General features: G+C 48.4%; 1 protein-coding gene across 4 annotated transcripts in view; it reads left to right on the top strand.

Moving 5' to 3' along the window:
- Nucleotides 1-16,269, top strand: part of TUBGCP2 (tubulin gamma complex component 2) — a 52,071-nt gene that overhangs the window by 24,022 nt on the left and 11,780 nt on the right. For all 4 annotated transcript variants that reach the window (XM_064144968.1, XM_064144969.1, XM_064144966.1 and 1 more), the window contains 4 exons: nt 1,181-1,361; nt 3,492-3,664; nt 4,866-4,994; nt 7,970-8,090. In XM_064144968.1, the coding sequence (XP_064001038.1) occupies nt 1,181-1,361; nt 3,492-3,664; nt 4,866-4,994; nt 7,970-8,090 (604 nt within the window). The remainder of the gene's footprint in view (nt 1-1,180; nt 1,362-3,491; nt 3,665-4,865; nt 4,995-7,969; nt 8,091-16,269) is intronic.

Genomic DNA, 16,269 nt, shown 5'->3' with positions numbered 1-16,269 from the left:
TGTTTGACCTGATGATCTCTGGAGGTCCCTTCCAACCTTTAATGTTCTGTGATTCTGTGAAGATGCCGTTGGGAAATGTAAGCTGGAGCAGTAGTGGCAGCAGAAGTGCTTGTGTGGGAATGCTTTGGGCCAGGTTTGGAAAAGTTGCAGCAACAGTAACTACATCACTTCCCTCCCTGTTGTGCCCTCAATTAACCATTGACATTACTGAGACTTCCTCAGGACTTCCTGATTCAAGAGAGTGATGACTCAGGGAAGCAGAAAGGCTGAGCTTGATAGCCATCAGGAGTTTGTAGCCACGTTGTGTTAAGGCTGCATTGGTCCTCTGAAAACTGCAGTTCTCACTTGTGATCTTCTGGCCAGGTGCTAAAATTAATCCTTGAACTCACCTGTAAGCTATTTCCAGTCTGGTGGCCCACAGCAGCTGGCTCTCCTTGGTGACAAGCAGAAGTTTAAGTTGATGCTCCAGCTGCAGCAGAAGTCAACATGAGTACCTGGAGTGTCTAAAAAAGCAGCACAGATACTCGCTCAAAGGAGCCAAGGGGCACAAACAAGGACATGGGGGGTTCCACCTAAACAACAGGAGAAAATCCTTTGATGGGAGGGTGCTGGAGGCCTGGAGCAGGCTGCCCAGAGTAGTTGTGAAGTCTCCTTGTCTGGAAAGCTTCTAACCCACCCTGGTCATTGTGCTCCTGGGCAAGCTGCTGTGGGTGCCCTGCTTCAGCAGAGAGACTGGACTTGGGTGGTCTGCAGAGGTTCCTTCCAATCCCCAGTATACTGGGATTCAGGGGTTCTGTGAAGATTCTGCCTCTTGGGTATATCTGCATACCATGGAGGTTGGGGTGCTGTTTAGGACAGCAGGGAGAGACTTCTCCCAGTAATGTTATGAATGTTTTTTTGTTGTTATTATAAGGTGCCCTTTTTTTCCCCTCATGGAAAAAAGAAGAGCAGCAGCCCTGATCAGGCTGCACAAAAGTATCCTGAGTGAGGAGGAAGGGAGAAGGGGAGGTAGATGAAAGAACAGTCTCAGATGGATCATTTATGAGTGTGTGTAGTGGACAAAAGGGAACAGTTTGTGATCAAATCCAGCAGGCTGGCTGAATTGATTGCTTCTGTAGGTTTAATAAAGATCCACTTAGGTATTCAAACCCACAATCACTCTCAATTTTTCCTTGAACAGATCTATAAAACACTATTTCCTCATGGACCAAGGGGACTTCTTTGTTCACTTCATGGATCTTACAGAAGAGGAACTGAAGAAACCTGTAGATGACATCATAACTACAAGACTGGAGGCTCTGCTTGAATTAGCCTTGCGAATGAGCACAGCCAACACAGACCCTTTCAAGGATGATCTAAAGGTGAGTGTGTGTAAGCAGAAGATCATTGAGCAGAAGGCTTGCCATGATTTGGGAATATCTCTGTATCTCTAAGAAACTGCTGCATGTACAGTGGCAGAGAAGAGAATTGATGACTATCCTGTAAACTTTCCGTCCTTCAGTCCTTGCACCCAGATTAGCAACTGGAGGCACCCACCCCAAACAGAGGGCCAGGTTTCCATGGATAGTGTGGGTTTGGGTGGTCTCAGAATGAGGTGGGAGCAGTAGTGGGCGTCTCATGCTTACTCGCAGCTTGGCTGCTCGCACTGGAGTATCAGAAGGTGTTTAATAAGAAGTCCTGTCTGTAAATGCACAGGCATGGGGTAGCCCTGAGTTTGTGCCTGGGGAGTGTCTTCCTGAATAGACCTTGTAGAGGCCAAGGGCAATGGAAAGCCATTGGTGAAGTAGCATTGAATCATAGGATAGTTGGCTTTAAAGGGCATCTAGTCCAACTCCCCTGCCTTGGGCAGAGACACCTTCCACTAGATCAGGTTGCTCAAAGCCCCATCGAGCCTGACCTTGAACACTTCCAGGGAGGGGGCATCTGCAGATCCTCTGGGCAGCCCATTCCAATCTCACAGTATCACAGTATCATCAGGGTTGGGAGAGACCTCACAGATCATCAAGTCCAACCCTTTACCACAGAGCTCAAGGCTAGACCATGGCACCAAGTGCCACGTCCAATCTTGCCTTGAACAGCCGCAGGGACGGCGACTCCACCACCTCCCCGGGAAGCCCATTCCAGTGTCCAATGACTCTCTCAGTGAAGAACTTTCTCCTCACCTCGAGCCTAAATTTCCCCTGGCACAGCCTGAGGCTGTGTCCTCTTGTTCTGGTGCTGGCCACCTGAGAGAAGAGAGCAACCTCCTCCTGGCCACAACCACCCCTCAGGTAGTTGTAGACAGCAATAAGGTCACCCCTGAGCCTCCTCTTCTCCAGGCTAAACAATCCCAGCTCCCTCAGCCTCTCCTCGTAGGGCTTCTGCTCAAGGCCTCTCACCAGCCTCGTTGCCCTTCTCTGGACACGCTCAAGCATCTCAATGTCCCTCCTAAACTGGGGGGCCCAGAACTGAACACAGTACTCAAGGTGTGGTCTAACCAGTGTGGAGTACAGGGGCAGAATGACCTCCCTGCTCCTGCTGGCCACACCATTCCTGATGCAGGCCAGGATGCCACTGGCTCTCTTGGCCACCTGGGCACACTGCTGGCTCATGTTCAGGCGGGTATCAATCAGCACCCCCAGATCCCTCTCTGTCTGGCTGCTCTCCAGCCACTCTGACCCCAGCCTGTATCTCTGCATGGGGTTGTTGTGGCCAAAGTGCAGCACCCTGCACTTGGAGCTATTGAACCCCATCCCATTGGACTCTGCCCATCTGTCCAGGCGGTCACAGTGAAGAATTTCTTTGTTAAGTCTAATCTAGGTCTACCCTCTTTCAATTTGAAGCCATTATTCCTTGTGCTATCAGTACAGACCCTTGTAAAATGTCCCTTTTATAGTATATCTAATTATATATATATTTCTCTTATAACATATATATATATATATATATATATATAAAATATAAGTCTCTTATAAAGCTTCTTTATAAGCTTCCTTTAAGTATTGAAAGGCTACCAGAAGGTCTTCATTGAGCCTTTTTCTCTGCAGGCTGAACAAACCCAACTCTCTCAGCCTGGCCTCACAGCAGAGGGCTTCCAGCCCTGCCAGCATTGCTGTGGCCTCCTCTGGCCCTGCTCCAACAGGCCCCTCTCTGTGCTGTGCTGAGGACTCCAGAGCTGGCCGCAGCATTGCAGGAAGAGTCTCAGCAAATCCTAGCAGAAGGGCAGAATTCCCTCCCTGCCCCTGCTGCCCACACTGCTGGGGATCAGCCCAGGAGACAAATGACTTCTGTCTGCAAGCACACATTGCTGCCTCATGTCCAGCTTTCCATATGTAGTTGCTAAAAACTACAGTGACACTGCCCGGGTGTCTGCTGCTGTAATGTCCAGGTCATGCCATTCACACTCCCTAGGTGACCTGATGACTTCGATAAGTGCTGTTCTGCCTCGTGTCTGTTGCTAGGAGTTGGGAGTATCCTGAGGCTTTATTATTTTTCCTGCTCTGCCTTTATAGATCGACTTGATGCCCCATGACCTCATAACACAACTCTTGAGGGTGCTGGCCATAGAAACCAAACAGGAAAAGGCCATTATCAGTGCAGATCCCACAGAGCTCTCTCTCAGCGGTCTGGAAGCATTTTCCTTTGACTACATTGTGAAGTGGCCTCTGTCCCTTATTATAAACAGGTAAAGTATCAGGACACAAAAGGCAGAAGCTTTTGCCTGGGACTGGAGCATCTTTCCACAAAGCACAGTTCTGGAATGCCTGTGTGGTTAAATGCTGTTGGAAGTTGTTGACTAGTAGGGAATGCTTTGGGGCTGTTGGGCTTTGCTTGCTCCACTTGTAGGCTATGGAATAAGCATTTTCTCTTGACCATGTCTAAGACAGGCATGCTTGGAATGTGAAGCTTCCATTTGAAATGGTGGGAAGACAAAAGATCCAAGGAGGCTTTCTCAGCCTGGTCCTAGGTTTTTATTTGTGGCTTTCTGAGGTATCTCTCCTGAGAATATGAACTCCAGCATTTCTGAAATGTGGGAAGCCGAAATAATTCACTTGCTGGTATTCCTCCTTTCAGGCAGCTGCTAGAATTGCTACAGCAAGCTGTTTTGCATTTGGTTTATGAAGGATTGAATGTTTCATTTTTTTTCTGAAAGGATTTTCCCCTCATTTCCTTGGAGAAGAACTGTTAGACCTGCTACTGTAAGCTGGGGCACATGGGACAAGCAGCATTACAGGAAGAGGGTGACAGATGTTGAGTTGTTAGATGCCAGCAGTTAGCTCGTCCCTTCATAAAAAAAAAAAAAAAATCGATTGATAGACTTTTCTAATGACAACATGATGCTTTTGACATGATGTCTCTTCTTTCTTAGCTCTGATGGTAGCCATGGAAGTGGAAATACTGTTTGGTGAGGCTTCACGAGCTGGATCGGTTGGAGCTCTATAGACACTTAAGACTAGACTGTCTGAAGGCAGACCTGAATCCAGTCCCTGCAGCTATAAATATGCATTCCCATCTGCTGCTGACAGCGTGTGGCTGGCAGGCTGGGACTGCCTGTAGTTTGCTTGCATTTTTCTTCTCCTGGTGAATGTTCTAAGTGCTCAGAGCAGTCCTAGTACAGTGGGTACATAACCACAGGCTTGTAACCTTCTTTCCCAGTATCTTTGTGAGGAACCTTTCTGCAGGTGGCTTGAGGGAATGGAAGGAGGTGGCTGGCAGGAAGTATGGAGGAGGTACTCCTTGGAGGGCAAATCTTTGGGATGGCTACAATGTGACTCGAAGGTGTAAGGAACATGTTGTGTGAGGTCTCTTTGCCTTTGAGCTGCCTCAACCTTCACAGCTAAGTCTGTCAATCAAAAAAGGGCTTAATATGGCTCCTTTCTTTCCAGGAAAGCACTGACAAGGTACCAGATGCTTTTCAGACACATGTTCTATTGCAAGCATGTGGAGAGGCAATTATGCAACGTTTGGATCAGCAGTAAGACAGCCAAGCAATTCTCCCTGCATTCAGCTAAGTGGTATAGCCCTTTTGTTGTTTTGGGTTTTTTTTTTTTGCTGCTGGATCAGATGTTTTCCTTCTGGATAGTTAGATATGGCATGGATTAGGTCATTAAAATTTCTACAGGCTGAGAGAGGCCAAACACAACAGTTTAGGTTGCAGCAGGAACTCTGCTCAGTAATCTTGGTGCTGTTTGACTTGTTCCACTTTGTCAGCATGAAGTTTTGGGAAGGAAGAGATGGACTTTAGGGTTAGTTCATTACACAGAATGACAGGATCATCATTCATGTTGGAAAATACCCTTGGGATGATCAAATCCCATCACTGACCCTGCTCTACAAAGTTCTTCCCTAAACCATATCCCCAAGCATCTAAACGACCTTTAAATATCTCTGGGGTGGTGATTTCACCACCTCCCTGGGCAGCCTGTGCCAATATCTGACCACTCTTGGCTGTGAGAAACCTTTTCTGATGTCCAGCCCAACCCTGCCTTGCTGCAGCTTGAGGCCATTCCCTTGTGTTCTATTTCTTATCACCTGTGAGAAGAGACCAGCACCAACCTTTCCACAGCCTCCTTTCAGGGAGTTTCAGAGAACTATGAGGTCTCCCCTCAGCCTCTTCTTCCAGTTAAACAGCTCCAGTTCCTTTAGTGACCAGCCCTGGTCTGGTCACTGCTTGGTCACTACTTCAGCATTAACAAGACTAGCAAGAAGTCTGGCAGTGTAAAAGCAACATCCTTCTCTTCTGGACAGAACATCAGTAAGGACCTTCTTACAACTTGGCCAGTGTCAGGGAGTTTGTGTGGTGCGAACTGAATAAGGTGAAATTGATGGGGTGTGTTCCCAGGAAATCAGCCATAGATTCATAGAATGTTTTAGGTTGGAAGTGACCTCAAAAACCATCCAGTTCCAACTCCCTGCCATGGACAAGGACACCTCCCACCAGCCCAGCTTGTTCAAGGCCTCATCCAACCTGGCCTTCAACACCTCCAGGGAGGGGACATCCACAGCCTCCCTGGGCAACCTGTGCCAGTGTCTCTCCACCCTCACTCTCAACAATTTCTTCCTCATCTCCACTCTCAATCTCCCCTCTCCCAGCTCAAAGCAATTGTCCCTCAACCTGGCACTCCCAACCCTTTTCAGAAGGCCCTCCTCAGCGATCCTGGAGCCCCTTCAGGTACTGGAAGGCTGCTCTAAGGTCTTCCTGGAGCCTTCTCTTCCCCAGCATTAACTGTCCAAACTCTCTTAGCCTGTCCCCACAGGAGAAGTTCTCTAACCCCCTGTGATCATCTTCTTGGCCTTGCCTGGATCATCTCCAGCAGCTCCAGGTCCTTCTTGTGCTGGGGGCCCTGCAGTGCAGCAGGTGGGGTCTGAGCAGAGCAGAGGGGCAGAATCCCCTCCCTGTGCTGCTGCTCTCCCTGCTCTGCCTGCAGCCAGCACACAGCTGCCTCTGGGCTGCCAGCAACCAGTGCTGGCTCATGGGCAGTTGGTCACCAGTTGACACCCCCAAAGCCTTCTCCTCCAGGCTGCTCTCAAGGCATTCCTCACATAGGCTGCATTTGTCCTTGGGTTTGTCCCAGCCCACTGTAGGACCTTGCACTTGGCCTCGTTGCACTCGATGAGACTGGCTTGGGCTCACCTCTCAAATCATCTTCTATCATGATTTGTAGTATGAAATGAAGAGAATAACAAAATAGCTATTATTCAGAGCATGAAGGGAGTCCTTAGGTGATTTATGTCAACCCATCTTGTTCCAGCTGTGAGGGTAAATTTTCATCTTTGGATCAGTGCTGCAAGTACTGGAGGTGCTTGTTTGGAGAGCAAGGCAGGCACACCTGACATTGCAAGGCAGTGCCTTCTGCCTTGCCAGTGGTGGTTCCTTGTGGCAAGCTAACCTTGACCAACATTTTTGAGTGTTGGTTCTCCTGTAGTTTTTGAAGTTTTATCATAAGACATCCCTGAAGGACAACTATGATCAGCAGGGGATGGAGAAGCCTTGGTTGAAAACTTTCAGGGTGGGTATCCTCTACCTCTCTGATGGTCTGTCCCAGTTTGCTTTTGTCAGCTGAGTTTGCCATCACACAGTCTGCATAAACGAACACTGCAACAACCTCTGTACAGTCCCACCACTTCATTTTGAAGGTGAAATTGCTACCCTAGGTAGCAGATGATCTGTGGCCTGCACTGGTGAGGTTATACCTTGTGTGCTGGGTTCAGTTTGGGGCTCTCACTCCAAGAAAGATACTGAGATGCTGCAGCCTTGCTGGTGGAGGGGCAACAAAACCAGTGAAGGGTCTGGAGAACAGGAGTAGTGAAGAGCAGCTGAGGGACCTAGGGTTGTTTATCCTGGAGAAAAGAAGGGTGAGGAGCTGTAGAGAGCTGTAGAGAGTGAGGTGAAGGTTGGTCTCTTCTCCCAAGTAGTAAGTGACAGGACAAGAGGAGATGGCCTCAAGTTGCACCAGGGGAAGTTTAGATTGGACATTAGAAGAAACTTTTTCACTGAAAGGGTTCTCGACCACTGGCACAGGCTGACCAGGGAGTTGGTTGAATCCTGATCCCTGGAGGTGGTTAAAAGCCACAGAGGTCTGGTGCTGAGGGCCATGGGTTAGGCCCAGCCTTGGCAGAGCTAGCGACTGGTTGGACTCAATGATCTTAAAGTTCTTTTTCAACAGAAACAATTCTGTGATTCTATGAAATATTTGGATCCCCAGATGAAAATTGCTTTAATATTTTGTTGTCATTGTTGAATCCAAGCAAATATTCCAGGTAATTGTCCAGTCTATGGCAGGTCCAAACCTCTGACTTCAGGAATTGAGGCAAAGCCATTTGAATCTGCTGGAAATAATCTGACATGGGTTTAGAGTGCCTCTCTCACACTGCAACAGTGAGTTTTCTAGGGCAGGAATATTTAGCTTCACTTGACTGTGCAAGCTTGGTGAGAGTTCTCCATGGCATTTGGTATCTGTGAGCTGTGTGGGTGTGATTTCTCCCCTAGGTTTGCTGGTGCTTTCACACTGCGGCAGCGGATGCTGAATTTCGTTCAGAATATCCAGTACTACATGATGTTTGAAGTGATGGAGCCAACCTGGCACATTCTGGAGAAGAACCTCAAGCTGGTGAGTGTGTGCCCTGTAGAGGTGTTGGAATGGAAGGCTTGAGGTGACAGGTTTAATATAAGGGAGGAAAGTGCCTAATTTCACAGAATCACACAATTGTCAGGGCTGGAAGGGACTTCAAGACTCATCTGTCTCCAAACCCCCTGCCATGGGCAGAGACACCTCACACTAGATCAGGTTGCCCAGAGCCACATCCAACCTGGACTTAAAAACCTTCAAGGATTGTTCTTCTACCACTACCTCCCTGGGCAACCTGTTCCGGTGTCTCATATACCTCATGGTAGAGACTTCTTCCTAACATCTAATTTCCTTCACTGCAGCTGACAAAAGCTGAAGATGCTCTGGGAACTGTTCTTACTGCACTGCGAAGGGTCCTGCTATTCTGCATCAAATTTCTGCTTTCAGCAGTAAGATCCAGCAGGTCAGGGGAGGTGATTCTCCTCTTCTACACTACTCTGGTATGACCCGACCTGGAGCACTATGTCCAGTTCTGGAGCCATATTACAGGGAAGAGCTGGAGATGCTGGAAGGTGTCCAGAGAAGGGCCTCAAGGATGATCAGAGGTCTGGAGCTGCTCTGCTGTGGAGACAGGCAGAGAGAGTTGGGGTTGTTCAGTCTGGAGAGGAGAAGGCTCTGGGGAGACCTTATTGTGGCCTTCCAATATCTGAAGTGGGCTACAAGAAAGCCAGGAAAGGACTTTTTAGGGTGTGGGATAGTAATAGGACTGGGGGAATGTATCCAAGCTAGAGAAGGGGAGATTCAAACTAAATGTCAGGAAGAAGTTCTTCACCATGAGTGTGGTAAGACACTGGCACAGATTGCGGTGGAAGCCTCATCCCTGGCTGTTTTTAAGGCCAGGATAGATGTGGCTGTGGGCAACCTGATCCAGTGTGAGGAGTCCCTGCCCATGGCATGAGAGTTGGAGCTGGATGATCCTTGAGGTCCCTTCCAGCCCTAGCAATTCTATGATTCCATGATTCCTTTACTCACCTGCATCCTCCTCCCTATGCCCAGCCCACACCTTGCACCCTGTTGTGTAAAGGCAAGCTGAACATCTGCTGCACATCACTGTATGCAGAGGACAGCAAGCTAAGGAAAAGGAAGAAGGATGCAGGGTGCAAAGATCATCAGCTGGTGCAGAGGTCTCCAGTCAATTCCTTGTCGACTCACAGTGCTCTTAATAGCCAAGCCAAGCCTGTGCTTTCTTTTTCATGAAGCTGCAAAAGACTGGCACGTTAGGGCTGTTCCCTATGTGTATTCCTACTGCAGGTGAGCAAGTCTAAAGAACCTTTCCACCCTGGTATCTGGGAGAGGCTAAGCACTCTTCACACTGTTTTTTATGTCTGTTGACGTGATACCTGGGCACAGCATGCCCAGCATAACTTTGTTTCCTTTCAAGGCAAGATATAAGTGCTCTAGTGAGACCTCACCTGCAGTACTGTGTCCAGCTCTGGAGACCTCAAGGCAGGAAGGACATGGACCTGATGGAGAGGGTCCACAGGATCACAAGATGTCAGGAGTTGGAAGGGACCAAAAGAGATCATTGAGTCCAACCCCCTTGCCAGAGTAGGACCACACAATCTAGCTCAGATCACAGTGGAATGTGTCCAGACAGGCCTTGAAAGTTTCCAGGAAAGGAGATTCCAACCATTCTGGGGAGCCTGTGCCAGTGCTCTGGGACCCTTACAGTAAAGAAGTTCCCCCTTCTGTTGAGGTGGAACCTCCTGTGCTGCAACTTACACCCATTGCTCCTTGTCTTATCCCAGGGAGCAGTGAGCAGAGCCTGTCCCCTGCTTCCTGACCCCAGCCCTCAGGTATTTATAAACATTGATTAAATCCCTTCTCAGTCTTCTCTTCTCCAGACTAAAGAGCCCCAGGTCCCTCAGCCTCTCCTCGTCAGGCAGTGCTCCAGTCCCCTAATCATCCTCATAGCCCTCTGCTGGACTCTCTCCAGCAATTCCCTGTTCCTCTTAAACTAGGGAGCCCAAAACTAAGCACAGTATTCAAGATGAGGTCTCACCAGGGCAGAGTAGAGGGGGAGGAGAACCTCCCTTGATCTGCTGGACACACTGCTTAATACACCCCAAGATCCCATTGTCCTTCTTAGCCACCAGGGCACATTGCTGTGCCATGGTTAACCTGTTAGCCACCAGCACTCCCAGGTCACTCTCCACAGGTCTGCTCTCCAGCAGATCACTTCCCAACCTGTACTGGTGCAGTTTATTCTTCCTCCCCAGGTGCAGGTCTCTGCACTTGTCCTTCTTGAACTTCATCTGGTTCCTCTGTGCCCAGCTCTGTTTGTGCAGATCTCACTGGATGGCCTCACAGCCTTCAGCTGCCTCAGCCAAGCCTCCCAGTTTGGTGTCATCGGCAAACTTGCTGAGCAGACTCTCTGTCTGTGCCCTCATCAATGTCATTGTTGACGATGTTGAACAGCACCAGACCCAGCACTGATCCCTGGGGGACACCACTGGTCACAGCTCTCCAGCTGGACCTGGCACAGTCGATCACCACTCTTTGAACTCTATCTTGTAACCAGTTCCTAATCTACCTCACTGTCTGCTCTTCCATCCCACACTTCCTCAGATTGCTAACTAGGATGTCATGGGAAAGGTGTCAATGGCCTTGCTAAGGTCAAGGTAGACTACATCCACTGCTCTCCCTGAATCTACCCATACAGTTATGTCCTCGTAGAATGCTATCAGGTTAGTAAAGCATGACTTCTCCTTGGTAAATCCATGCTGATGACTACTCATAACCTTTTTCTCTTCCAAGTACCTTGAGATGCCCTCCAGCAGGAGCTGCTCCATCATTTTTCCAGGGATGGAGGTGAGGCTAACTGGTCGATAGTTCCCTGAAACCTCTTTCTTGCCCTTTTTGAAGACTGGAGTGACATTGGCACTCCTCCAGTCCTCAGGCACCTCTCCTGCCTGCCACCTTTTGGCAAAAATGATGGAGAGTGGCAGAGCAATAACCTCAGTCAGTTCTCTTAGCACCCTTGGGTGCATCCTATCAGGTCCCATGGACCTGTGAATGTTTAATTTGTGTAACTGATTCCTAACCCAGTCTGCACTGAGCAGTGTGGAGCATTCCCTTCTCCAGGCTTCCTCTCCTTCATCCAGGGTCTGGAGTCCATAGGGGAGTTCAGCCTTAGGTGTAAAGACTGAAGCAAAGAAGGCATTCAGCAACTCTGACTTCTCTGCATCCTCAGTTCTCAGGCTGCCTCCTGCTCCTGCCTCCTCACTCAGCACTGCCCCACACCTTCTCTGTTCTTCCTTTTCCTACTGATAGATTTGTAGAAGCCTTTCTTGTTCTCTTTTACTTCCTTTACCAGCTTCAGTTCCAAGAGGGCTTTGGCCTTCCTTGTTGCCTTCCTTACATGCCCAGACAACTTCTCTGTAGTTCTCCCAGGTGAAAAATTCCTTCTTCCACAAATTGTAAGTTTCTTTCTTCCCTGAGATTTCCTTCAGGAGCTCCTTGCTCAGCCATGCAGGTCTCCTAGCATGTCTACTGATTTTTTACTTGGAGGAACACACCTAGGTTGGGTTTGGAGGAAGTGGTCTTGAAAAATTAACCAACTTTCTTGGGCTCCTTTACCCTCTAGAACCTTAGCCTGTGGGATTTCTGCAAGCATGTCTCTGAAGAGCACTAAGTTAGCTCTGCAGAAGTCCAGAGTTGTAATTCTACTTGTTGTTTTGCTTCTCCTCTCCACTATGTCATGATCACTTTCCCCCAGGCTGTTCCCAGCTTTAATGTCCTCAACCAGTCCCTCTTTATTAGTTAATACAAGGTTCAGCAGTGCATCTCTCCTTGTTGGTTTCTCCACCACCTGCATCAAGAAGTTGTCGTTGATACACTGCAAGAGCCTTTTGGCCTGGCTGTGCCTGGCTGTGCGAGCTTCCCAGCAAGTTATCAGGGTGATTGAAGTCACCCATGAGTACCAAGGAGTTAGCTCTAGAGGCTACCTTCAGTTGTCTGTAGAAGGCCTCATCAACATCTTCCTCTTGGTCTGGTGGTCTATAGTAGATGCCTGCAACAATTTCACTTGCTTTCCCACATCCCTTAATTCTTACCCACAAGCTTTCAACCTGTTCTGCCTCCCTCCTTGCATAGAACTCAGCATATTTCAATTGCTCTTGCACATAGAGAGCAACTCTCCCACCTCGTCTTGCTGGTCTATCTTTCCTGAACAGTGCACAGCCATCCATGGCAACATTCCATTGTGGAAGCTGTCCCACCATGTTTCAGTGATGGCAATTATATCATAGTCATTCAGCCTAACACAGATCTCTAGCTCCTCCTGCTTATTCCCCATGCTTCGTGAAATGGTATATGAGCATTTCAGGGAGGGAGTAATCCATAGGTTTCACTCTTGCAGTCTGACCATTCCCATCCTCTTCCATGGCCACCAACCTAGCAGTAAGCTCTGCGTGTGCTGATTCCTTATTACTTGATCCCTGTGGTACATCTCTGTAAGGCTTTAAGAGTTCTTATGTGTCCACAGCATGCTGCAAGGTAACAGGAGAAGGATCTTATTAGCCTCCCACCCTGGTGTGCTGTCCCTCAGCTTATACTCATTGCTAGTCCTTGCATCTTCTCCAAGTAATTGTCACCTACCTTCCCGGAGATAGCAGTGGAGCTGACACATCGACCCACAGTTGTCTCAGGCTTGCCTATAGTAAGCTTGGCTTTCACCCTTCCCACCTTCCAACCTAGTTTAAAGCATGATTAATGAGCCCAGCCAACCCCTGCGATATAAACCTTCTTCTACTGTGAGAGAGATGCACCCCACCTGCTGCCAGCAGACCCAGTGTTGTGTGGGGTGACCAAAGTACTGCTGGAGGCACTGGAGTTGAAGCTAGAAGTTGAGCAGGTGAGTCCTCATTCTTTCTGGGTTTCTTTCAGGAAAGATAGATAAGAATACTACCTGTGATCCCACTCCCTTGACCAGTTGACCCAAGGCCCTAAAGTCTTTCTTTATAGCCTTCAATTTTCTTCCAAGGTCATCATTGCCTATTTGGAAGATTAACAATGGGTAGTAATCTGTGGACAGTACCAGGGAGGGAAGCCTTCTTATCACATCCTTGACCTGGGCCTCTGGTAGACAGCAGACCTCCCTTTGGAGTGGGTCAGGTCTGCATACAGTGGGTCCAGAGGAGGCCATGATCAGGTGGTTGGAACAGCTCTGCTACGAGGACAGGCTGAGGGAGCTGGGGTTGTTCAGGTTAGAGGAGAGAAGGCTCCAGGGAGACCTTAGAGCAGCCTTCCAGTGTCTGAAGGGGGCTAAAAGAAGACTGCAGAAGGACTGTTCCCAAAGGCCTGCAGTGACAGGACCAGGGCAGTGGTTTAAAATGAGATCAGATTAGATTGAGATTGGATGTGAGAAACAGATTCTGCACCATGAAGATGCTGGAACACTGCAACAGGTTGCCCAGGGAGGTGGATGAGGTGAGGCTGGACAGGGCTGTGGGCAACCTGATCTAGTAGAGGAATACTCTGCTGAGTGCAGAGGGAGTTGGACTGGTTGAGCTTCGGAGGTCCCGCCCAACCCAGATAATTTTGTGATAATATCCTGTGTAATGAGCTATGTAATTTTCCAGGTAATTTTTTAGAATATTTCTGCTGCACTGATCCAAATCAGTGACTTCTCTAGAAGTTAGCTCTTTCATAGATTCATAGATATGACAGTTTGGGTGTTAGCTGCCCCCCCACACTTAAGAAAATCACCCAGAGTAGACTCAGCCAAGCTGGAAATTCAATTAAGCTTTATATTTACAGCTTAGCACAAGATACAAGCAGGTATTTACAATAGATACAGAAATATACAAGTCGAAAAGTAATACAGACACACAACAGCCCTCCCAGAAACCAAAGTCCCCAGGAGGGACTCCCAACCACCCTTCCACCTCCTTTCCACCCCTCTACCTTATCCCAGAGTTTGCCTTATGTGCAAGGTGAGTTTGGAGAATCGGCCAGGGGGGTTAGGAAGCAGACATTAGTTACACAGACAGCAGGTTAGGGAGAGAAGTGAGGCAGCCAGAGCCAGAGAGCAACTCTGTTACCTATATTTGTGTTCTTGGTTTTATCCATCTCAGCAAGCCTATGAGTGCAGCAGACATCACCATTGTTTCCTTTTCACAGCCTAGCATCTAATTCTTCTCACTAAAATATTCCAGCTAGAACAATAGAATACAAGGTTGGAAGTGACCTCAAGGCTCATCTAGTCCAACCTTTCAGGGTAAGAATACAGTTTAAATGAGACAGTTCAGCACCCTGTCAAGTTGGGCCTTAAAACTGTCTTTGCCCTAAGCAAAATCTTCAAGAATTGTCCAGTCTATGAAAGGCTCAAACCTATGACTCCAATCATTGAGGGAAAGCAGTTTTTAGCTCCTGATGGGTATGTGAAATGCATTTATTAACTCTCGGAGGAACATGTTAAACACCCTGGATGTGTTTGAAGAGGCAGAAATGTGGTGCTGAGGGCCAAGAGTTAGCCCCAGCCCTGGTAGAGTTAGAGACTGGTTGGACTGGATGAGCTGAAAGAGCTTTTCCTAACTGAAACAATGCTGATTCTCAGCTAACATCACCTGCCTGCTTTCAACCAAGGATGAGAAATGATTGGGAGTTTACCTTTCTGACCAGGCTGTTCAGGAAGCCCATCAAGTTCTCATATCTGGTTTTATTCATGTCAGATTTGTTCATTCCATCCTCAGCAACAGAGACAAAAAACTGCCAGTGGCAGCAGATCAAGGGCTCTTCTCAGGCTCTCCTCTCCCTTGCTTTTTTACCTGGCTGTAGATTTAGTGGGGCTATAGAGAGTTACTTGGGAAGTTCATTAGACAAGCAAAGGACAGTGCCTGAGCACTGGTGGATCTAGTGAAGGTCACATCAATGCTGCAGATGCACAGTCTTCCTTATTATCAGCCTAGGCCCAGCACATTCCCCAGGAGTGTATGCTGGAGCCAGGCCATGGCTGCCTCACATCTCAGCACCAGTGGGGCTGCCTGGCTTCTGCTGGATTCAAAGCTTGAGCTGAGAATCACAGAATGTTAGGGGCTGGAAGTGACCTCAAAAGACCTCAAAAGATCATCCAGACCAAGCCTCCTGCCAGGTCAGGGTCACCTTGAGCAGATCACACAGGAACACATCTTGAACATATCCAGGGAGGGAGACTCCACAATGCCCCTGGGCAGCCTGTTCCATGACCCTGACCAGAATCAGCTCTGCTCTGGCTCAAACCAGGGCATAGCTGTGGTAATTTTCTTTATCCCAAAGGGCACTGCCTTATTCATGGTTCTTAGCTTCTCTACCCACTGGGACTGGTGTTAGGGTGCCCCAGCTACCATGAGGAAACAGGAGGCAGATGTACATCACCTTACTATTCTTCCCTCTGTAGTCATCCTGAGATCAGATGCTTCTGGGTTGCACATCTTTTGCTTCTTACACTGTGGTAAACATTGATCTGATGTCCCAAAAACCCAGCACTCCTGCTGCAGTCTGCAGTAAGCCACAGCAGCTCTGTGATAACTTTCAGCTATCTCAGTCTGTGCTGTGTACTGGCGAGCTGCTCTGGGCTCAGCTAACCTACACGTTTTGATGCCCTCTCATGTTTTGGTTTTCTTTTTTTGCTGGGGAATTCACAGGAGGTGTCAGGGCAAGGACTGTGAGCATCTCTATGTACTCTTGGCCAGGACTTCTGAACAAGAAGTAGTTATACGGGATCATGGACCTCTAAGATCATTGAGACTAGCTGTCAACCCAACACCGCTATGGCCACTAAACCATGTCCTCAAGTGCAATGACCACACATTTACTGAACACCTCCAGGGATCGGAACTCCACTGCCTCCCTGGGCAGCCTGTACCAATACCTGACTGCTCTTGCAGCAAAGAAATTTTTCCTGCTCTCCAACCTAACGCTCCCCTGGCACAATGTCCTATCACCTGTGATTACAGAGAAAAGACCAACCCCAATCTCAGTGCAGCCTCCTCCCAGGGAGTTGTAGAGCCATATGTCAAGTTCCTGGGTGATATGAGAGAAACATTCTTGCTCCTTTATTCTGTTGCAAACTTGGTTAGCCAAATAACACCCTCAGTTTGCTTTGCTTGCATCGAGACACCTGAACAGGTCCTCCTGCATCCTGATTTCAGACAGCACTTCCTTTCAGTCTTTGAAAGGA

Source organism: Pogoniulus pusillus, chromosome 6 (genome assembly GCF_015220805.1).
Source record: "Pogoniulus pusillus isolate bPogPus1 chromosome 6, bPogPus1.pri, whole genome shotgun sequence".
In the NCBI taxonomy this organism is placed as follows: Eukaryota; Metazoa; Chordata; class Aves; order Piciformes; family Lybiidae; genus Pogoniulus; species Pogoniulus pusillus.
This window is presented reverse-complemented; position numbering and strand designations above follow the sequence as displayed.